Source organism: Onychostruthus taczanowskii, unplaced genomic scaffold, assembly GCF_017590055.1.
Source record: "Onychostruthus taczanowskii isolate IOZ18803 unplaced genomic scaffold, ASM1759005v1 scaffold79, whole genome shotgun sequence".
Lineage (NCBI taxonomy): Eukaryota > Metazoa > Chordata > Aves > Passeriformes > Passeridae > Onychostruthus > Onychostruthus taczanowskii.
Window position 1 is genome coordinate 2683065 of NW_024505782.1, and position 23860 is coordinate 2706924.

Sequence of the window (23860 nt, forward strand, 5' to 3'; positions counted from 1 at the left end):
AACTGATATGCACATCCACCTCCAAGGAAAAGGCTTCCAGACCCACCCTGGGACACAGCCCACAGCTGTGCAGGCTCCCAGGGCCGTGGGCAGCCAGCTGTGCCCACCCCAGGGACACAAAAAGTCTCAAAAACAGCTCTATCCTCTTTGGGAAAAAATAGAATTTTTTTTTTTTCTCGTGGGGCACAAATATTAATAATATTCCAAGAGTTCTTGATCATCCTTGTGGGTCTCTTCCAGCTCAGGATATTCTATGATTCAAGTACTCATCAGGAGCCCACAGCCTGGGGAAAAGACTCTTAGGGAAAGAAACTGTGGCTTTCTAGTGAAGTGTGGGAGGGTTTTAGCCCCTGATGCTCATGGTGTCTTTATAAAACCTTCTCCTCCAGCTCAGCCAGGAGTTGTGGGTTTGACACAGACCCCGTGTCTTGGCAGAGGATTTGATGAGCCACCAAAGCCACCAAAACTCCCTCTGCAGTCAGCTGCGTGTTTTAGTGTGCATTAGATGTTTGTCCTAGGACAGAATGGGTTATTCCTTGGGCAAACCTCTCACCACCACACACAGAAGTAGCCTGGATGCCAAGGAACCTTACACAGAGAAATTCCATGTTTTGTGTTACAGGAGTTTGAAGACATGATTACAAGGATGGAAAAATCATAAAAAGTTTGTCACAGACAAGGATTATGGCTCAATCTTGCTCCCTGGACATGGAAGGAAGCAAACCCAGACCTTCAAATTTCAAGGTTCTGGTGAATTTGCTACATAAATTATTCATTGTCCTAAACAAAGTAATTCCCTTATCTAACTCATCTCTACTTGCTGGAGCAATAAACATGGCTGTAATTAATTCTGGTGCAGAAGAGCCAATAAAATGAATTATGTCCCAGAAACCTTTCTTCTGCGTCCTATTTTAAGACCAGTAACAAAAACACATTGCCAGAAGCTTCTTTCAGACAGACCATCATGAATTATAAAGACACTGGAAGACAACATGCAGATGCAGATCCTCTCAGGCTTTGGTCCTGCACTGGCAGAGACAACAACAGCTCTGTCCCCTTGCCTTGGCTGAGCTCAAGGCTTGCATGGGCAGGCAGGGACAAGTTCCACCATCCCAGGTGCTCCAAGCCCTGTCCAGCCTGGGCTTGGGCACTGCCAGGGATCCAGGGGCAGCCACAGCTGCTCTGGGCACCCTGGGCCAGGGCCTGCCCACCCTGCCAGCCAGCAATTCCTGCCCAAGATCCCAAAATCTGTGCCTGCCCTGTGGCAGTGGCAGCCATTGCCTGTGTGCTGTCCCTGCAGGCCTTGTCCCCAGTCCCTGTGCAGCTCTCCTGGAGCCCCTGGAGGCCCTGGCAGGGGCTCTGAGGTGTCCCTGGAGCCTTCTCTTGTGCAGGGGAACAGCCCCAGCTGGGCCAGGCTGGCTCCAGAGCAGAGGGGCTCCAGCCCTGGCAGCATCTCCGTGCCTCCTCTGCACTGGCCCCAGTGGGTTTAAGGCCACAGCAAGATTCATTTCTCCTTGTACTCAACATTGCCCATCCCTTCCTGAGCAAGCAGCTCCTTACTTTTCACCAGGGATGAGCCTGTACCTGCTCTCCTGACACCGAAATCAGCTCCCCAGTGCTTCCCTCCCCTCCTCCCCTCACAAATCCCTCCACATCCTCGGAGCCATAACAGGAACCAGCATCCCAAACAACGCAGCTGATACAGCCTCTCACACCAGGCTCCCTGATCAAGGCACAGCAGAGTCTCAGATTAAGTGATAAGCCCCACCGCAGCCCACAAAGATGGATAAAGTCACCATTTCCATTTTACAAATAGAGGAGCTAAGGCAGGAAGATTAGCTGCCTTCCCTCAAGGAGCCTCAGACCTGGACTCAAATTAAATGAGTTTCTCTCTAAGCAGGGAGATGGCTCAGGTTACAGCTGTGGGCTGTAAATCACGGAGAGGCTGGCACAGGCTGATGGGAGAGAACACATGATAGTTTATTAAATGTAATGAGGCTTAGGTCCCCAGTTTTGTTTGAAGCCGATACCTTAATTTGTCCAGATAAATTGAATTTTCAGAGCAAAAAGTGTCTTTTCAAGCATTCTCACCAGCCTCTTGCATCATGCTGGTATCCTCTCTCTCTCTCTCTTTCTCTCTCACCTGTGCTTGTCTGAGCTACCAAGAATGCAGGAAAAACCACACACTCACCCCACAGCATGGCTTGGGGATGGTGCAGATCCCTCCTCTCTCCCTGTCCTGTGGGATTAACAGCACAGCCAAACAACCCCAAGCTATTTGGGCTGAACCTGTGGATCTTCAGCTGCTGTTGTCCCTTATTAGCCCCACATCCAGCACCTGTGTGCACCCACAGCCTCCTGCCCCTCTAATCTGCTGCTCCATACAGGGAATGTGTCCTTTAGTGCCATGCTCTATCCCATCCTGGCTGTTTAAATCTGCTGGGATCTTCAGTGGTGGTTGGTGAGAGCTTTGAGTGCTGGGGGCAAGGGGCCAGGAGACTGATAGGCAAGTGGACAGGGCATGAGAAGGGACACATTCCCCTCCTGCCACTGCAGAGCAACCAGCACCTCAAAAGCGTGGTTACGTGACCATTCCAGATGTTTAGCTGGAGAGGGATTGCTCTCCCCTTACTGCAGGAGGAGCTGGAACACCACTGAACACCTCTGTGAGCGTCTGACCTGGATGAGCTCAAACCCTTTCCTCCTGCTGCTGCCACCCAGGCAGGCTGTGCTCCCAAAGCGCAGCAACACCCAGCACCCTCTGATCTCCACCAGGACGTCTTTCCAAGCTCGTTCATGCCCTGAAAATCCACTTCACAATAAATTTTGTAAGTGCAACCTGCTGCCGAACTGCTTTAGAGAAACGCATTGCAAAGTGTCGGCGGCGCCCTCCTACACCCTGCTGGCATCCTCCTGCCCAGATTTCAGCTGCTTTGTGCCAGGGGCCCCTTTCAGAAGGTCTGTGGTGCCCTTCAACACGCCCCCAACACCCTCTAGTCCCCTTGTGCTGCTGCTGGGCACAGAGACCGTGCCATCGCCATCACCATCACCATTCACCCCACGCCGTCTCACAATCACCGAGCATCCTTCCCACACCTCTGGTCCCCATCTAAACCCTACATGCTCCCGTGTGCTGGGATGTCCCTTTTCCTCCCCTGGAGGCCTCCCCAGCACTCCCCTGGGTGGATGGAGCATATGGCCGGGCATATGGGGCGTTAATGCAGCAGCTGGCACCGGGATTTCGCAGGCCTGGGCTGCAAACAAGGAGCCCAGGAGTGTGACAGGGCCATGTCCCCTGCTCTGGACACCCCTGCCCCATCAGGGGGGTTGGTGGCAGCGTCTGCAGCCCCTCCCTGCTGCTGGGATTTACTCTGATGCTGCTTATAGGGATGTCGGGGAAGGAGTTCCCGTCCTCTCTGCCATTTGGGATGATCCTCGTGTTTCATTTTCCCTCACTGTCGCACAGGTCCTTCAGAGCATCACCAGGGACGTGGGCGTTTACCTCTGGTGGTGGGATTTTCCAGGGCTGGGCTGTTGGCAGAGACTCCTCCACCCTCGGAGACAAACCTTTGTCACAGATGTCCTGAGCCAGCCGCAGTCCCCAGCTGCTCTCACCAGCTCGGCTTGGCACGGGCTCCTCTCGGATGAAAAACGCCCTCTCTTGGTTACTTTCTTTTTCCCTCTTGCTCCAAATTTCATCCTCACAGCTGGATGGTGATTTGTGCAGCGGCCTGCTGAATCAGACAGGGATGCTGGAGGCAAGGAGGTGGGTTTTCCTGGGAGTGCTCCTTCCCAACATTTAATTTAACAGGTTGTGGAGCCATTGCCGAGGCCCAGCACCCCCCAGGGATGATTTGCACCTGTGTAAAGGGTGGGCTGGCAGCACACACAGACACCTGTGTGCTGCAAGGGCACTGTGAATAAATCTCTGTGCCTCCTCATGCCTCAGTTTCCCCTCCCAAAGGAGAAATTCTGTTGTCTTCTATATAAAATCTGGTGAGGGTAACAGCTAAATGCATATTAGATATATGTAAGTCTGTGAATGCATTCACAGACTGTAGAGTTATGGGGGTTATCCACAGACTATATAGGATTATATTATATTTTTATATTAGCACATTCATACATATATTAGAGTTGTTGAATCCATCTGAAAGTGTGTATATATGTATGTATGTATGTACACACACACACACACACATATGCAGGTATATGTGTATATATATATATTATCCAGCTTGGCTGTTTTCACTCCAGGGAAAAAGCATCCCAAGTGCTTGGAGCTACAAATCTCTGTCATAGGCTGAGCTGATTGAACATAAAGAGCCCTGGGCAGCTGCATGAGGAGCTCATCTGCACCTGGGCTGCTGCTGCAGCAGTGATGATTGCCCCTCGCTCACAGAATCGCAGAATTATTTGGGTGGGACTAAGATCATCAGTTCCCCCAGCACTGCCCGGGCCACCAAACCCATGTCCCCTGGTGCCACATCTTTCAAGTCTCCTTTAAATCCCAGGGATGGGGACTCCACCACTGCCCTGTGCTGCTGTGCCAGGGCTGGACAGACCTTTCCCAAAGGAATTTTCCTCATATCCAACCTAAATCTGCCTTGGCACAATCTGAGGCCGTTTCCTCTGGTCTCTTGGGATCTGACCCCCCAGCTGTCCCCTCCTGTCAGGAGCTGTGCAGAGCCACAAGGTCCCCCCTGAGCCTCCTTTTCTCCAGACACAGCCCCTTCCCAGCTCCCTCAGCCTCTCCTGGGGCTCCAGCCCCTTCCCAGCCCCGTTCCCTGCCCTGGACACGCTCCAGCCCCTCAGTGTCTCTCTTGTCCTGAGGGCCCAGAGCTGTCCCAGCCCTGGAGGTGCCTCACTGTCTCTCCATGGGAGATTTTCTTCCACCTCCCACAGAGCTTCTGTTCACTCTTCACTTTTCTCATCCAGGTCCTGTTTGAATCCTAATCATCCTAAATTTCGGGGTGTCACAGCCTGGCTCACTCCCCTGCAGCAACACCCAGAGCAAATCACTGCTCACCTTCACTTCAGATCCAGGGACCTTATCTGAGAAAGGTTGTGAGGACTTCGTATTTCCAACTGATTTTTCAATGAATGTCAACAAGACCTCCAGAAAAATCTTGCAAAAGCTGCCTAAATGAGAAGCCCTTTTCTGAGAACTGAAAGGTGAAGCCTTAAATGTTTCCCCAACGATGCAAAACTCCAGCTAACATTGCAGAAGCTGGTCCCACTGAGACAACCCTGTCCTGTTCACTATAGAAACTGAGTTAACAGCTACCCCTTAAAGACAGGCAGGTTTACAGCCATTCCTATAAGGATTTGCCAGAGGTTACCCAAGAGCAGAGGAAGGTTTTAGCTGACAGACAGGGTCTGTCCTTAAAAACCTCAGCCTCTGCCTGGTCTGGCTTTGCATCTCCTGCCTGCAAATTGGCTGCCTGAATTTCAGATGACCCCTGGGGCTCGAGGCACTGCATGAACTATTAGGAACCCCAATCAGATTTGTGACATCTCAGTCAGTCTCATCTCTGCAGAAAGAAGGAAATAAAATGAAACTTCAGGGGTTGCAGCTCAGCGTTGCTGTTTGGCTTCTTCCTTGGTATTTGCATTTATAGTTTTTAGTCTCAGTTCCCAAGGAAATGAGCTTTATATAATTGTGTAAGGTTTTACATTTGAAACCCCTGCTTGCCTGAACTGAGCAAAATTATTAGTGGTACCATGAGGGGAAGTAGGAAATATCAGCTGAGGCCACATTAGGCATCACAGGGTCCAGTCCTGGCTTACCCTGCAGGAATAATTCCCTAAAAAATCAGGGCTCCTGTGAGGTCACCGACAACTGTGGCAAGTTCCCAGCCTCTCTTGCCTTATTGCTTGGTGGTGGTTAACTGAGGTGTAAAAAATTCTTAAGAATCATAGAATCATTTAGGTTGGAAAAGACACTTAAAATCATCAATCCCAGCCATTAAACCCTGGACGTGGCTGAGGTTTTAATTTCCTCTTCGCGGCAAGCAGACGCGGCTGGGTGAGACGGGAGGTGACAGAGGGTCCTGCGTGTCCTGGGGCTGCTGAGACCCCCAGGACAGCTCCAGATGTGGGTCCCAGCCCTCTGCTGTCCCCGGCGCCGCTCCGGTGGCCGAGCTGCCTCCAGGCCACCACAGGAGGGCAGCCCAAGTTCGGGCGTGCGGGAGCCGAGCGAGCAGATGTGCCGGAACGGGGAGAGACAAACCCCAGCAATTGTACTTACACACAGAGCTTTTACCTGCCCCGCACAAGATTTCATTCGGTCGTCACCAGAAGACGCTTCTCAGCCCCTGCACCATCGAGGTGACAGCCCAGAAGCCACATGAAGGGTCACAAAATGCTCCGTCACCCCGCTCATCACCACTTGATGGCAGAATCATTTCTGTTGGAAAAGACGCCCGAGATCACCAAGTCCAGCCACGAATCTGGTGCTGAACTCTGAATTCCCCAGCCCCAGAGCAGCGCTAAGGACACACGAGAGGCTCAGTGCTTCAGGTAACAGTTTATTTTCTCCAGGGGTGCAGGATGTGCAGCAGGTACGTGTACAGGACCGCCAAGAGGAGTCGCAACCAAACAAGAGACGGGAACGAAGAAACCTAAACAGTGTCCTGCCCTACAGCAAATAGTGCAAGTCATGTAAAACATTGGTTCAACATAGGAAAACACGGGGGGGAAAAAAGGTATTTCCAAGCCACAGGTATTTTCTCTCCCTCTGCTGGAGATCCCAGAGGTGGGGCTGGCAGGTGGGATGGGGATGAGCTCACTCGGGCATGGAGTGTAGAGGATGTTGTCTTTTACAGGATGGGATTTTTCTCAGTTCTTCCCTTTTTGGCTTTGGCTTGGAAAGAAACACAGGTGCACACAGTCAGAGGTACCAAAAGGCAATGGGAGATCTTAACAACCCAGCCATGGGTCACCTGCTGCCAAGCACAGCATTTTCTTAAAACGAGATGGTTGGGGTCCTGCTTCATGTACTCTCTTACCTTAAAATTTTTCCCTGCAACCACACAATATTCCTGCTTCAGGGCACTGAGACTGTAAATAAAGCACTAATCCCCTCCAAAATGGGTGGAGAAGGATGGGGGGCATAGCTGGTCCCAGGGGGCTGCAGGCAGAGCACAAGAGGAGCAGAGACTGGGCAGCATTTGCAGCCTCACTGGTGCTGCCAGGAGTCCTGCTGACACATTCAAGTCTAAAACATTTTAGGCTGTACTTTGCAAAATTATTCCCTTTATTTTTTTTCCTGCAGGTGACTGCCAAATGGAAAAGCCTCTCACTCCCCAAACTGCAGGCTCTTTCTTCCCTTCTTAAAACACAAATATTTTTTTCTCTCTGCAATTTCCTTCGGCACAACTGCAGGAAGAGGCTCTTGCAATGCTCAGCAAAAGGGTTTCAAGCCCAGGGGAAGGGTTTGGCCATCCAGCTCCCTGCCACTCGTGCCAGGAGATGCTCCTTTGGCAGCAACACCTGGTCCAACCGATCACCCCGTGCAGCCTGGATGATCCAGCAGAAAACAGCAGCTGCTCGGGAGCAAGCATGTAGCCATATGTTGCTGCTAACAAGCATTTACTGAAGCTGGTTTCTTCCCGTGATTCCCATGTGTCTGATTAATGCACAGCTCCTCCGAGCGATTTTTAGATTTTTTTTATTTTTTTTTTTCCACCCTCCCCTTGCAAATCTATCTCTTCTTTTTTGTTGTTGCTGTTGTTGTTCTGGCATTATATGCAAACGAGAATGTGAGCATAAGAAGGGGTTAAAAGCCACAAGAGCTGAAAAAAGTAAGTGATAGGTGTATTTAAATAGCTAAAAAGTAATTCACACGATTTTCATTTAGGGATTTTTTGTGCTCAAAACCACAGAGTTTATGGGCTGACCCTGCCATGGTCCTGTAGGCTCCAAGCACAGAGGAGCTGCTCAACAATCCACCACGTGCCCTGGGAGGAGGATTGGTATTTCATTGTTCCCAAGTCACATTTCTGGGCTCTGCCTGCAGATCTGGACTCCTGCCCGAGCACCTGATGCTGTGGAGTCCTCCTCTGAAGTGTAAAGGAAAGAAAATTACCTGTGGCTGTAAGAACTTGGGAAGTTTTACTGGGATTGCAGCAGGGTGTATGACCCATGAGCCTGAGTCCCCAGGCTTGGGAGGTTTGACATGGACCTTTATTTCCCATAGTTTTCCCAGTTAAAACAGACTGGGAAGGAATCAAGCTGCCTGACCTGGGTCTCTGGGCTGTACCAGCATCCCATCCTCTTGGGAAAGGCTTTTCCAGGAACTGTCCCATGAGCTGAGCAGAGAGGAGGGAGCGGTGCTGGTGGGAACATCCCTCCCCGTGGTTAACCTTATCTCAGTGAGCTCTGGGAAAGCACAGCACACTGGTAGGTAGCAGAGAGGTGCCCAAAGGTGATTCATCCCACCCCTGGGAGGTCCAGCGTAGGTGGGGTGAATCACCCTCCACCAGAACTGCCTCCCTCCAGAGCCAGGATGGCTTCAGAAGCAGGCTGGAAATCACCTTGCAGGACAACACGTGGGTGTCTCAATAGGCACAGGGCACCTGTTTGCTTCAAAGGACTGAACAATGTGGGATGAGTCCCACCTTTCCTAGCTGGAGCTTATCTTCCAGGCTTTTGCACCTCATTCAAAAACAACACAGGAATTCTGCAATTTCTGAGCAGCCACATGAATTACAGGGCTCATGTTTGTGTCAGTTGTGTTCATATAATCATAGAATCATCAGAAGATTTGAGTTGGAAGGGACCATTAAGGGTCATCCCATTCCACCCCCTGCCATGGGCAGGGACACCTTCCACTGTCCCTGGCTGCTCCAAGCCCTGTCCAGCCCAGCCTTGGACACTGCCAGGGATCCAGGGCCAGTCACCACCTCTTCGGGCAACTTGTTTCAGTGTTTTGCCACCCTTACTGTAAAAAATTTCTTCATCTGTCTAGACTGAATCTCCTCTCTCAGTTTAAAACACCTCCTCTTGTTCTATCACAATAGGCCCTGCTAAAATGTTTGCCCCATCTTTTTTCTAAAATGCCTGGAGGCCCTGGCAGGGGCTCTGAGGTGTCCCTGGAGCCTTCTCTTGTGCAGGGGAACAGCCCCAGCTGGGCCAGGCTGGCTCCAGAGCAGAGGGGCTCCAGCCCTGGCAGCATCTCCGTGCTCCTCTGCACTGGCTGCAGCAGCAGCTCCATGTCCTTGTGCTGCTGGAGCCAGGGCTGGGGCAGCTCTGCAGGTGGGCTCTCACCTGAGCCCAGGGCACAGGGGCAGAATCCCCCCTGCCCTGCTGCCCACGCTGCCCCTGCTGCATCCAGGCCATAGGAGCCAGGATGGGATGAGCCAGAAGCCACCACACCATGAGCTGGGACAGAAGTCGTGTCCCTCCAGGCCGAGGTTTGGTGCTCATTACACCCGTCCTGGTTGGGAAGCGGGAGCAGATCCCCAGGAAGGCACCTTCACACTCAGCTGGGCTCCCATGTGGATACCTGTGGCCTGGACTCACCACACAACACCAAAACGGGAAGAAACAGGGTTTTCTCTAATCACCCCTCTACACCCCAAAAGATGATCACTGCCAGCACTCAGCTCCCTCCAGCCCTACCCAACCCAGCGCCAACGCGGGAAAATCAACCTTAACTCCATAGTCGTCATCGGCATCGCAACGCCAACAGCCCCTCGGGCTGGAGCCCATACCAGCTCAATCTTTAATTAATCAGTGATTATTCTGGCTTTCCAAAAGGTGTCAGGCAAACGTCCACAGAGCTGAGGCCACACGGATGGCTGCACTGGCAGCTCAGCAACCGCGGCGGCTTTGCCTTCTCACCGTGGCCACAGGCAAGAGAATCAAGTCCTGCTAATAATTTAAAAGCATCAATTAATACAGTTTAATAAATACATAAAATGATCTAGTCTCTTTTTTTTTTCCATCCGCTTTTTAGCATCAATCAAAGTTAAGGGTGATTGTCCCGTGAGTAACTAAGGCAAATTTGTTTGTGTACGTGTGTGTTCCTCTCTACTTTTTTGTTTTGATTTTTTTTTCCATTGTTTTGTACATAAAGCAATCACATAAAAATAGTTATAAATAGAAAAATTGCAAAGGTTTATCCCCACTTAGACATATAGGAAAAAAAAAAAAAAAAGAACCCAACTGACCTAACAAACAAACCGAGACAGAAAAAACACCTTGCTTCAAGTCCTTGCAGATCATACAGTACTCAGCATCTTTGGATATTTTACAATGACTCCAAATCGTAGACAAAAAAACACCTGAAGGAACCAATCATCTGCAAAACATCGCTTGTTTAAGAAGTTGATGTGGATTAAAAAGAAAAAGTTTGATGCAGTTTTAAGAAGATTTCTTTTTCTCCTTTCTTTTTTTCTCTCCATTGACTTTTGTTGCACGTGGAGTCTTTAAGGATTTCTTTTGGGAGGAGGAAGCCGAGTGTTGGGCAGTTCCTTGGGACCATTCTGCTATGGGTGGTCTCAGAGCAGAAGTCCCTCAGCCCTCCTGAGGGCTGTGGAACCCTTGACTTCCCTGTGTCCCCTTCCTTGCCTCTGGTGGGCCGATTCTCATCCAGCCACCGCGTCACTGATGGAAAAACCAAAAACCTCACGAACCCGCGGTCCTCGCATCCCCTTCCATTCTGCTGACGTTGAAAGGTCATAGTAAAAAGAGAAATAAAAAGCCCCAATTTCTAACATTTACATTTCCAAGCGTTGGTTTCATGTAAAGCAACCACTGCAACCCACCTCAGTCAGTGGCGGAACTGGGGTCCCACCATGTCTGCCTCCCACGGCTCGTCCAGCAGGAGCCATCAGAGCCAGATGCCCCCAAAAGCCTTTATCCTTCAGAGCAGCTCATGGATTTGGGGCTGAAGGAGGTGGACAGGGTGATTCCAGCCAACTGGCCGCTTTTTGTGCCCTGGAAGTATTACCAGATGGGGTGGCCAGGATGGGATCTGCAGGGATGATGGGGAGTCACCCCAAACCTGCTGGCCACCGTGGGGCACCTTCAGCTTGGAGTACCCTGTCATATGTCACCACCTTCTCTTTTGAACCAACTACAGTGAAGAAACAGCATTTCTACTTGCTTGCAAGATATCACCATCAAGACACCAGCAGTGAACTTCTTTTCCACAAAGATCCCTTGAGACAAGCAGCAGGGATATTTGCACACCCGATTTTTTTTCCCACCAACACTGCAGATTTGGGGACACACGAGTGTTTTGTAAATTTTTCTCATCACTATCACATAAGAATTTGAGGGAATTAAGGACAGAACCCCAGACATTTCAGAATGGTCAGCGGCAGCGAATTCTGACTCTTTGGTTTGAAACGACTTTTTCATTTCAAAATTCCCACTGGTTCATTTTTTCAAAGCAAGGGTTTAATAAAAGCTCAGTATCGAAATATTACTGATTCCTCCAAAACTTTTCCTTCACCTTTTCAAGGAACTGAAGTTAAAATACTCAAAATAGGCTTTGGTTCTCCTTTTGAAACTTTGAAATAGCTAAAGAACCAAAATAAGTAAAATCCCCCTTTTCCACCCAGCTTTGCGCTAGGTGTTCGATCTCCATTTTTATTTTTATTTTTTTTTCAATGTTTTTAAGGTCCCAACTCATGCTGCAGGTCAGGGCTTTCACCAGCCCTGTAAATCTGATATACTGCTGAGAAAGGCAGTGGTCAGTGTCCTCCCTCTCTCCCTCTCCCAGTAAGGCTGCTAGACTCCCCTTTATCCCTTGTAGAATAAATATTGTTGCCAGACATGGGAATTAATTAAGAAGAAAATAAAATAAAACCAGAAAGAAAACAGAAAAGTCCTTTTGACCAAAAGGGTCAAGGAATGCAACATAACAAACCCAAGTCTGGACGGCTTGTCAGTGCCCAGTGAGCTCCATGGGTGGGAAAATGGGGAACATTTCCCACAGAAAAGCCACCTCATGGTGATGGCCGAGCCCTGGACTAAGGCAAGTGACATTTTTGGGGGTGTTGAAGAGAGCAGCAGTCCTGGCCTGGCCTTCCCAGACGGAGCTGTGAGTGGAGGGATAGGACAGTGAGTGCCTGACAGCCCCAAAGCCAAGTGCAGAGTCTAAAGTGCCGGTGGCCACAGGGCACAGCACCTGCCCACGCCCTGCTCGCCCCAGGGATGGCCTCGTGGCAGGCCACGGCAGTGAGAGGACAAAGAGCTTCTCGGGAACCTGATGACGGAGAAGGGCAGGTGGCAGCGGGCTGCCTTGCTGGGATGGGAGCAGCTGCATGGTGGGACCGGGCGTGGGTTTAGTTGCTGGCCTCTGAGATGGGAGCCACGTGGCCAAGCCCCGCCAAGCCACTGAAGCCTGTGCTCCAAGGGTCGGGGAGAGGGAAGAAGGGTTGGGCAGCGAGGTTTTCATTGTGGCCCAGGGCGAAGGCGAAGATGCCCGCGTTCCTCTCCATGTCCATCTGGGCCCGCCTGAAGAGCTTCATCTGCGTTTCTTCGATTTGGCTCTCCAGCTCCTGCAGGCTGAAGGGGGTCTTGGCCCCGCTCAGGAAGTGCTTGGGGCTGGGGCCGGGAAGGCACATGGCCGTGCTGCCGAGGTGGCTGCTCATCTCCTCCAGCGTGGGCGGCATCACGAAGCTGTTCTCCACGGGCGGGCCCCCGGGGGCGAAGAGCAGGCCGGCCGCCCGCCAGGCCGCCGGCTTGCGGCCGCGCCGGGGCCGCGCGATGCGGCAGCTCTGGCGCTTGATGTGGCGGTGCAGGTGGTCGGAGCGGGTGAAGCTCTTGTAGCAGAACTCGCACTGGTAGGGCCGGATGCCCGTGTGGATGCGCATGTGGTTCTTCAGGTCGTAGTTGTGCACGAACTTGGCGTTGCAGTGGATGCACAGGTACGGCCGCTCGCCCGTGTGCTTCCGCATGTGGATTTTGAGCTTGTCCTGCCTAAAAAAGAAAAGGCGCTTGGTCAGGCGGTGCAGGCCGGAAGGGGTGTGGTTGGGATTGTTCTTTTTGGGATTGGCTCCCTGGCTGGGATCAGGGGAGGAGGTGATGGGAAAGTGGGGAGCTCATCATGGGGCCTCTCCCATTGTATGGATGGTCTTGCAGGCTGATGTTTGCATTTGTCTCCTCTTTCCTGGGCACTAAAACATCAGAGGCAGAAAAGCTCTCCACATCAGGAGTTTGCAGCCCATCCCAGAGAGTTCAAAACAGCTTAAATTGGAGGGAAAAAAAAAAATCCCTGTAATAAACTCAAAATCCACAGAATCATTAATGCTGGAGAAGACCTAAGATCATCAAGTCCAACCACACCGCCAGTCAAGGCCACCATTAACCCATGTCCCCAAGTGCCACATCCAGATGGCTTTTAAATCCCTCTGGGGATGGAGATTCCACTACTGCCTTGGGTAGCTGTCCTAGGGCTGGACAGCCCTTTCAGGGGAGATATTTTTCCTGATTTTCCAAGCTCAGCTTTCTCTGGCACAACTTGAGGCTGTTCCCTTTTGTTCTGTCCCTTGTTCCCTGGGAGAAGAGCCCGACCACTAGGCTACATCTTCCTTCCACATACTTGTAAAGAGCAAGATCCTAAATACAGGAATATATCTATATATAACTAAATCTGGCATTATTAAATAAATACAGCCTTGTTCTGGCCTGCAAATAAGGAAATCAGCTGGGATTCGAGAGCCTGGAAATGCAGGACAATACTGCTTAAATTCAGTCCCTCTGGGAGCCGATTTTCCTCTCCTTTCATTCTTGCACTGACCACATGGTGTCTCAGGAGCTTTCTTTTGGAGCAGGAGCATCACAGAGAGTGATGCTGCCAGAGGTGCAGCTCCCAGGCACTCTGCCCTTTCCTGCCAGGGTCTCCAAGGCCAGCACACATCCAACCTCCCACACAGTTTGGAGAAGTTTTTTAAGTCCAGCCATGGAATAGTGTAATATCCATCTCAATGGCACTTATTTACAAATATTTATAAAAATATTTTTTATGTGGAATGTCTAAAAGCAAGAACATTTTCCCATATGGGCAATCCAATCACTACTTTTTCCCCAAAAAATAAATGTTTCCTTCCGCAGCCAAAAACAAAAAAAAAACCAAAATCACTTCTAAAGCATATGATTATAAAAAGTGAAGTTGACTATGGCCCAACTGAGCTGAACACTGCTTCCTAGTTTGCACCAGTGGCATTCAAGTAGAGAGCAAAGTGGGAAAGTTCATATTGTTTTCCAAAATTATTTCAGTATGAACCCTCCAACATGCTAGTATTAAGGCTAAAAATATGTAGAACATGTGGAGTAATTTCATTATTAAATACAAAAATTTATTATATGTTACAGATATGTCATATAAAACTATATGGTGTATTTTAATATAAACAGTAAAGAATATACAATTTATTAGTGTTTTAAAATATAATTATATTATAAATTATATCATGTAAATATGTATTATGATTATTTAATTTATATAACATAAAAAAAACAGACAAAAATCTGTTTCTTCTGGCAAGTCAAGCCCTCAAAACTTGCAATGTGCTGCCTCTGAACTAGTTTTTGCCACCCAGGCTACATTGAAACAGTTTTTGGTGACATGCCCAGCAGCACAAAGGTGTTGGCCGCATCGTGAGGAATGCAGCTCTGCGCTGGGCATCCCTGCACACCATTCCCTAAGGATCAAGGATGCAAAGGAGTATCCCTGGCAGGAGAGTGAGCTCTTCACCAGAGGATGCATTATTGCTCTTGGGAGACTGATCCCAGCCTGGCCCTGCACCTAGGGATTTTTTAGGGAGACATGAAAAAAGGCATCTCTCAGCCCCTGTGCCAAGCTCAGGACAACTTCCCACTGTGGCATTTTTAAAGCTGGTGTTACCCCAAGGTTTTCACAAGGGTGCATTTTCTCTGGAAGGGCTGGAGTCAGAGCTCAGCAGCAGACAAAGCAGCAGCAGGGAGAATTTCACCCCAAACGGCGAAGTTGCGCGCGGATGAGCGCGGGGGCTCGTACTGCAGAGCGGGGGGAAGTGTTAATAAAAAGCAGAGCTGCCGACCCCACCTATAATTTAATTTAAACCTCTGTAGGTAATGTTTAACCTAGCAGGATCACTTTTCCTAATAAACACGCTGCGTGCCAGGACTGCATAATGTAAATACAGGCAAAGCTCTTTTCAGGCTATTACCCATCTCCGTCAGCAGACGGGGAGAAACCCAATCCTCCCTGCCCCGGCAGCGTCTCCAGGGATTGCAAGGGAGGTTTGTGGCTCCACCTGGAGCCGCTCAGAGGCTGGGAGGGTGAGGTTCTCCGTGGTGAAGCACCTCAGGGGGGATGTGGCATGGGGTGTGGGGAACATGGGGTTTGTGAGCTGGGCTGGAGGCTCGCTCCGACGGAGATCCGCACTCGGTGTGTGAATAACCTTAATGCAATTGCATTAGGAGAGCGATTAGGGCTCTGCGAGCTGTCACAACACAAATAATAGGAACAAATAATGTTAACCTTTCCAGCTGGAACAGTATCTCCTTGAGCACTCTGGGGTTGTCTTGGTGGAAAAGCTGAAATATTTGCAGCTTTCTCTGGCGTTCTAGCAGGGTGGAACAGCAGACTAGAAGCTGAGCAGCCTTTGTTTAAGGAAAATATAATTAATGAGCCATTAAATGAAGTCCTGCTTCCTGTGATCAGATGTCCATGGGCAGCAGGAGTGGCAGGTCCAGGTGCACATAAGGTCCTTGCTGGGGGATGAGAGATCCCACTGATGTGGAGGGGAAGGGATCTGCTGGGGAGGTTGGGGCACTCCTCACCCAGGAAAAAAGATCTCCATTTTCCCAGCAGATTTTCACCTCCAGTGCCTTAAATGCAGAAATAATGCCAAGGGCTGATTCATACTGAAATTCCATTTGGGAACCTCTGCTTCCCTTCACCATCACTCCCAGGGGACCCCAAAAGGGACCATCTGAGCTTGCATCTCCCCAGTGAAGGCACTGTGGGTGCAAGTCCAATGCTTTCAGAAAGCATGGGAGTCTCCCCCGAGAGCAAGACACATAATGCACGTGGCAGCACTCAGGAAATCCCATCTACATCTAAATCTACATCTCAATCACTCCACTTTGCTTAAAACTACACCTTTTTCTAAAAGAGAGCTCTTACACCAGACTAATGATGAGAACAGCTGAGAAAACCTCACTCCAAACAAAACCAATTAGCTGCACGCTATTCAAAATCCTTCCAAACACATTTAAAAACAAATCAATATTTTAAGATATCCGCTTTGCTCAGGGTGTTTAAGAAGGAGAAGACCCTCCAGCACCCAGCTCTGCACAGTGACCCACAAGACCAGTTTTCATCAGTGGTGTTGGGGGACTGCACTGCTGGGTGAGTCCCAGTTTTCTGATTTTTCTTCCATTGGATGAAGACTTCCTACCCCTGTGCCCTGTATTTAGAAACTGCTGAGCACATGGGGATGTAAAAACTATCAGGTTTAGTCCCTGTATTAGTAATGGGTCAGGCTAAACCAGCTCGGTGTGCAGTTTTTAACCTCCACCATGCTGATATAACCTGTCTGGATTAGGCGTCGTGCCTCAGTTTCCCTGAACTAAGTGAACAACGCTGCCCTTGCCTGTAAAGGACTTTGGGAGCCCTCTGGGAGGGCTCAGCTCTATTATTCCTGTTACAGGGAAGATGTCAGTGATGGATCTAGGCAGGCTATTTCCTCATCAAACATTAGCACCCGCAGCAGCACACACAAGAGAGCGACAGGGACCACAGGATGGGGCTGTCCAGGCTGTCCCTCCAGTCCGAGAGGCCACCACGCTCATGGGGCTGAACCCACCCCACGGAGACAACAGTGCCAACCGGGGGATGCAGCACCAGCAGAGCCAGATCCAAATTCCTGCAGGCAGGAATTATCACCATGCAGTGGCCTTTCCCCTGCAAATACCAGGGTGAGCTGGCTCACGCTGCACATGCCCGCCCGAGGCACGATGCTCCCCGCATTATAATATGGTGTCTGCTGTGTTAATGGAGGGGAGCACAGAAATTTATTTTCAGGTCAAATTCTCATCATCTGCATATCTTCCATTCGAATATTATCATAGGGACGGGAGAAGAAAAGACAGGCTGAATGCAGGAGCACCCCAGGTGTCCGGCCATTGTCAGGAGCTCGCCTCTGCCTACTGTGCAGATTATTTTCCTCTGGTTTTCTCACCCCAGCTTAATAGGGCTCTCTCTCTCTCTCACATGCAGCCAGGAGCTGAAATACCATGCTCTTGTCAGAAAGCTTTATTATTATGGTAAAGATTGTTCTCATTAGATATTAATTATACTCAGCAAGAGCAGGTCCAGGAATCTATTTGTCTCCTCTCACCGATTAAATTTGCCCAGCTTTGCAGAGCACGGTTTCAGGCTGGAACACTAGATTTGCACAGCTAAATGCAACTTGGCAAGACAAGTTGCAGCTGCCCCATCTCTGGAAGTGTCCCAGGCTAGGTTGGACAGTGATGGGAGTAACCTGGGATAGTGGATGGTGCCCCTGCTCATGGCAGGGGGTGGAACTGGATGAACTCTAAAGCCATTTCCAACCCAAGCCATTCCATGATTCTGTGAGTCCAACTGTTCCCTCAGCGCTGACAAGTCCACCAAACCATGTCCCCAGGTGTCAAATCTACACATCTTTTAAATCCCTTCAGGGATGGGGACTCCCCCACTGCCCTGGACAGGCTGTTACAGTGCTTTCCATGAAGAAACTGTTCCTCATATCCAATCTAAACCTCCCCTGGTGACGCTTGAGGATGTTTCCCCTTACCCTGTCATTTGTTACTTTGGGAAAGACAGCAAGACCCCAACTGCACTACTAAGACATAATAATTAGAGCCACTGCAGCCCCAGAAAGCCCAGATACTGTCATGTCCAAACGTGTGCAACTTGGCTGTGGTCTACACTGATGCCAAAATGTGCAAACCCAAACTAATTACATCCTGTGGCTAAATGGCCCTCCCAACTCAGTGCATCTCTCAGCACATTAGAGATGAAGTGTCCTTGGCTGTTTGACCATCTGTTTTCCAGCTCACTCTGGTCCCACTGTGGTGAACTATGGTGGGGTTGAAAATATCCTGTTACTTATTTAAGCTTTTGTCCAGCTTATGAGGGGATGGATACAGTGAGCTGTGGATGTTATCCACAACCCACAAAAATCAGTAGGTTCTTTTTCTTCCTCCACCCTCCCTTCCTCCCTTTTTTTTTTTTCCAAAGGGACAGAGATCATGCCCTGCTCTCTTTCCTACTTTTATTTTGGGACAAAAACTGGTGAGTTTTCTCTGATAAGCAGCTGAGAAATCAGTCACGGGTTATGATGTGGCCCCTCCAGCCACCACCCCACTCCCCACACACAGCAGAGGTGACCAACACACACCTGGTAAAGCGAACTTCACAGATATTGCACATATAGGGCTTCTCCCCCGTGTGGGTCCTCATGTGCCTGGGCAGCTTGCCAGCTCCCATGATGACTTTGTTACAGATGGGACACTGCTGGGATGCCTTGGGCTTTATTTTCCTCTCTTCCTCCAGGGGCCATGGGGGAAAAACTCCTCCAAACTGGGTAGCACTTAAGAAATTGAGATAAGCGCTATAGTCAGTCTCTGCCTTAATATGCCCTAAGGGAGCTGCTGGGGTGTTGGCAAACATGTCCTTGAAGAAGTCATTAGGGAAAGGAGGCGGAGGCAGGTCTTCCTTCTCCTCCTCTTCCTTGATCTTCCTCTTTTTGATCACCAGATCCAAGGGGCCATTGTCTACTTGTGACTCCTCGAGCTGGGAGAAGGAGTTAAAGTCGCCGTTCCACAAGTGGGGGAAGAAGCTGGGGGCAAAAGGAGACAGAGCTGGCCTCCGTTCTGGGATGTTTGCCTTAGGGTACAAGTTTTCACTCAGCAAGGACTCTATGGAGAAGTCTCGTATCATGCCCAAGTGTCCAGAGGAGTTACTGGCTGGGAAGTGATTTGGAAAATCTTTAGGTGCTTCTGTATAAGCTTCTTCGGTGAGATCGGACTCGGAAGGGCTTTGGTGGCAGCTTACTTCTTGTACATCAGCTAGGTTCTCCTGATTGACAAAATCTTCTACTTCCTCCTCCTCCTCTTCCTCCTCGTCTTCATCTTCGTCTTCATCGTCCTCATCGTCCTCTTTGTCATCTTCCTCCTCGGCCTCTCTGTCGGGCTCCATGATTTCAAGGCAAACGTTGATGATGCTCTGGATCTCCAGCATCTTGGCGGCGCTGAGGATGTGCTTGACGTTTGAGGTGGTGATGGTGAGGGTTGAGGTGTAGGCGAACTCGAGGATGGCAGAAAGTGCTTCAGGCTTGACAAAGTCAATCTCGTAAACATAGGGCTGGTCTGTTAAAGTGCCGGTAGTGAAGAGTTTTTTGAAGTACTTGCTGCAGGCGGCCAGGACGGAGCGGTGGGTGCGGTACTCCTGGTCCTGCACGATGAGGATGACATCGCAGAGGAGCCCGTCGTGCCGCTGCTCGTTTAAACCACACAGGACCTCGCTGCTGTGGTTCGGGAATGGGATCCCGATAAGATCTTCTATGCCATTGGCCATATTCTCATTTAGTGCCCTAGGACAAAGCACCAACAGCAGAGCATTAGCAGGGGATTGCCAAGTGATAATGCCAAAACAATGCTGCCTCCTCCCAGAGTCCTTCCCTCCTTTACCTCACCTGATGTCACCTCCTGCCTGCACTCAGTGCGTCTCCAGGCCACCTTCAGCTCCTTCCAGATCCTCTGTGACTGAACCTCTGCTTCCCTACCTATCTCCTTCTTTGTCCTCATCCTTCTCAATTCCCACCCTCTTCACCTTTTCACAATCACCACAAGCTCCCTCTTCTCTTTCACACCCCTCCCCCAGGAACCTTGTGCAATGACTCCCTACCCACCACATTTCTTCTGTGTCCTCCTGGAGCCAGCATTGTTCCAGGCACACGTTGGATTTGTCCTGTCAGGAGCTATGTGGGGAAAGTGTGATGCTGTATTGCTTCACACTGCCAAGAGCCAGCACCTACACTGCTTGAACGAGATGAGCTAGGGAGTGCCCATCTCATCTACGTGATTGTTTTTGGGGCTGGTACAACAGGACATCCTAGACAGGAGGGTCACGGCTTCCTGCTGCAGCAGGAGAGTGATCCTTATGGATCTTCAGCTCTACTTCATGCCTGGAAGCTACGACATGTCACCTCATGTGGGGACAAGCCAAGTAGGAATGTCCTCCTGAGGGACTGGGAATGGGGAGGAAAGCAAGGACTTGTGTCACAGTGTGTATCTAAACTCTCAGAGGAAGACAAGCAGGTAGCAAGGACCTGGCCAGACACAGAGTGTTGTCTTCCATCTCTTCCTATGAGCTGAGCTCTCTCCATTCCCAATCCTGCTTGGACTTGTCAGCATGGTATCAAAATGCCCTGTGCATCTGGCAGACATCTTCCCCTGCTAGAGCAGCTTTAGCTTCAAAGGAAAACTCAGAAGCAAAAAGCCCACACCCAAGAGGAAAACCTGATTTTTTTTTTTTTTTGGCCATTTTTTAATCTGTAAGATGTTTCCTCTTTCACATGGCTCCAGCAGCCCTTCCACATGAGAAATCCCAGGAAAGGAAAGCGATTTCCTCCAGCAGGCGACGAATACATTAATCCCCTCACAGACAGAATACATCAAACAGACAGAATGACTTTGAATACACTAACCCTTGGAAACCCCCAGGACACAGAGCATGTGTTCATGCAGTGTCACCTCCACCAGCCCTGGCCCTGCTGCAGGTAGACACTTGGTTGCCAGCCAAGGGACAGAGCAGTTAATCTCCAGGAGAACTCAGTGAAAGCAAAACTGCAGCCCACTCCATCCCTTCTGCAAGGCTGACACCATCAGGCAGGTTCCCCAGTTCCACACCATGCCATCTCTGCAGCTCTCCTGGGATCCATTGCCATGCCCTGGCTATCCTTCCCTGCTCAGTTTCTGGCTCTGCTGATTCCAAACCTCCTTCCAAGCCACCAGTGGGGTCCTGGTTACTTCAGCTGGCTCCCACCCTCCCAGCTGCCTTGGGGATGGAAAGAGCCTGGTCTGATGGAGCCTGTCCATGAAAACCTGTGCTTCACCTTGGCCAGCAACCCTTGGGAAGCCTGGGGGGGCCCGTAGAGGAGATCAGACTGCAGGAAATGTTCCCGTGGGAAAAGGAACACCGTCTCCCTTTTCCTCCCTCCCCAGGGAGACCTTGCAGGTATCTCCCCCACACCTAGCCAGCACTGCCAAAAACGGGTGTGTGGGAGCCAGAGAGCAAAGGTCTCGGAGGATGTTGCAACTTACAGGGAGGTGATGGACACAGGCCTGAGGGGATCCTCAGGGATGGGGGACAGCTGTCCATGCTCAGTGAAGCCTCACAGGGGCTGGAGGGCAGCCCCAGCCATGGGAAGCCCTCTCCAGCCAGCTCCCCTAGCCTGGAGCTGGGCAGAGAAACCAGGAATTGCACCCAGCTCCGGCCAGCGACATTTTCAGCGGAAGGAGGACGCTCCAGCCCTGAATCCCGTGGTGTGCCCATTACCTCCACGCTAATTACGTCTGTTGTCTGAAACAAATTGATTCATTACAGTGTGCTGTGCTTAACCATGTTAACCAGCAACGCTCCTCTGCGATCCCGACCAGCTCTGTATCAAATCCTCCTTGAAAATCGCCGATAAATGACAGTAAATCTAATACCTTCTCCAAGTGGAGTGTAAGATAATAAATAACCCCTGAGCCAGGGAGGAAAAGACAGCTTCCTTTCTAGGGCTTTGTATCCCGAATAATAAGCGTGAGCAATTAAATTTCTATTGCTGTTTTTATCATCTACTCGTTTATTTTTGTTTGGAAGGAGCCTGAGTGTTAAAGGAGCTTCTTGCATGAAGGAACGTGTCTTCTTATTTTCATCTTTCACTGCCAGATCACCTTAAGTGCCAAAAATCAGAACAGCAGAATATCAGACTACCCTGAGAAATGTTTTTATAGAGGGATTTTTCTGGACACTAAGCTTCATTCTCCCTAATTAGTGGATTATTTGCTCAACAGCAAGAAAAATTAGAATTGGGAGATTGTGGTGTGATTATATACAGAGTTACATATAATTTATATGTATAAAATATTTTTAAAAATTAGGGGGTTTTGGTGGAAATTAGCTATTTTTCCTTTCTTATCCCTCCCTGGTCCTCCTGAGATGTGGTTCTGTTAACTGCAGCGTTTAGGCAAGCCAATAACTTTACAGGATGCTGGCAAAATTGAAGGTGATTCATGTCATTTAAACCGGGGGTGAAGGGGGGGAGAGGGAGAGAAACAGCCCATTCATTTGCATACATTTGAATTTTTTAAACTCTCAGGGTGGTTTGACAGCTCTGGAGCTCAGCAAGCTTGAGAAATGACCTTATGGTTCCCATGCCCCCGGGGAGGCTGATGGCCAGAGGCTGGAAGTGTGCTGAGGCTGACGTTTTCCTTCCTTCCCCTCCCTCCTCTCCCTCCTCCTGCACTCCCCCCTTCCCATTCCCCAAGCCAAGGGTGGGGTCTTCAATAATAACAGGCTTAAAAATAGCATCTGATGGTGACAAATGTCACCAGTGCACACACACACACACACACGCAAATGCTGAGCAGACGACACGGAGTTAAACAGCAAAATCCCATTTTATAATAGAAAATTACAGCATTGTTAAAATAAACTGGAGGGAGATGGTGGAAAGGGTGGAGGGCACCTAAAATAAATGTATTCTGCAGATGATGTTGTGAAACATTGCATTTATGGTCATGCTTAAAACTCATTCATTGCTTTCTTGCCAGGAAAAACCCCACTTATAAAAAATGATGGTGGGATACTGGACTGCTTCCCCCACATTCTGCCAACAGATTTAGAAGCTGCAACAGGAAAAAAAGAGGGGTTAGGGGAGCTAAGCTTTGTCCCCTTTTTGGGTGAAAAATGCCAGATACAAGCCAGGGACTACAGCAATGTCATAAACCACCTGCAACGTGCACTCCCTGGGTGACCCAAAGCTCATCCAGGCACTCTGCTACTCAAAACCTCCTCTTTTTTTTAATAATCTTTTTTGTCCAGCCTCCTTCACTATAATACTGAAGGATCTCAGCATCTCCAAACCAGCAATGTAAAACTGAAATATCAGAGAGAGGCAAAATGTTGATTTTAGCACCGTGGTAAGTAAAAACCAGAAGTACACTCAATAGATTATAAAGACATATGCACAGAAAATAGATAAAGCAAACTCATACTGCCTCTGCTTGTCTGTAGGGGTGGAAATGAAGCACGGGCACAGCTTGGAGCAGCCCTGGAAAGATGTGCCAGCCCTGGGGAGGGACAGGATCCTGCCCCTGGGTCTCAGTGTTGCTCAATGGCAGCAGCAAGAGATCTGCGACCTGCGAGGGCTCTTCACCAGCACTTCCCTTTCCCATCTCCTTCCTCACCCCCGGTGACAACGCCCTGAAAAGCCGAGCCCTCGGAGGAGATAAAGGCTGCCAGGGAGAGCCCAGGCTTGTGCAAGGTGTGGCTGCTGGGTCAGGGCTGTGTCAGGGACGGGGGATGTCCCCTTCCCATCCACGGGGACAGCACTTCACACCCTGAGTCTTGGCTGGGAGACAGCAATTTTGGCTTCTAATTGTTTGCTGGCACACAACATAATTGCTGTAACACGCAGCGTTTTGATATTTTAATACTCTAATATTCTAATATATTAATATTCTGGTGCATTAACATTTTATTATTTGTATAATTTAGATATTTATACTTTTGCATTAATATTGTAAATATTAATATTTTATGTGGTTTTATTTTATATTTTGATTATTTGCATTGGGATTTTCTGAGCATCTCCCTTTA

General features: G+C 49.6%; 1 protein-coding gene across 1 annotated transcript; it reads right to left on the minus strand.

Annotated features, from left to right (window-relative positions):
* Positions 1 to 11904: 11904 nt before the first annotated feature.
* On the minus strand, positions 11905 to 19576 carry ZBTB7C (zinc finger and BTB domain containing 7C). Its single transcript, XM_041423577.1, has 2 exons — positions 18390 to 19576; positions 11905 to 12936 (listed from the first exon to the last, which is right to left on the minus strand). The coding sequence occupies exons 1-2, from the start codon at positions 19565 to 19567 to the stop codon at positions 12300 to 12302; spliced, it is 1815 nt and encodes a 604-aa protein (XP_041279511.1). The 5' UTR covers positions 19568 to 19576; the 3' UTR covers positions 11905 to 12299.
* Positions 19577 to 23860: the final 4284 nt, after the last annotated feature.

Excerpts from the sequence above, each read along its gene's own strand:
- ZBTB7C (XM_041423577.1), bottom strand. The coding sequence starts at position 19,567 with ATGGCCAATGGCATAGAAGATCTTATCGGGATCCCATTCCCGAACCAC. Across the intron at positions 12,937-18,389 it reads TGTGAAGTTCGCTTTACCAG|GCAGGACAAGCTCAAAATCC; the intron begins GTGTGTGTTGGT and ends TTTCTTTTTTAG.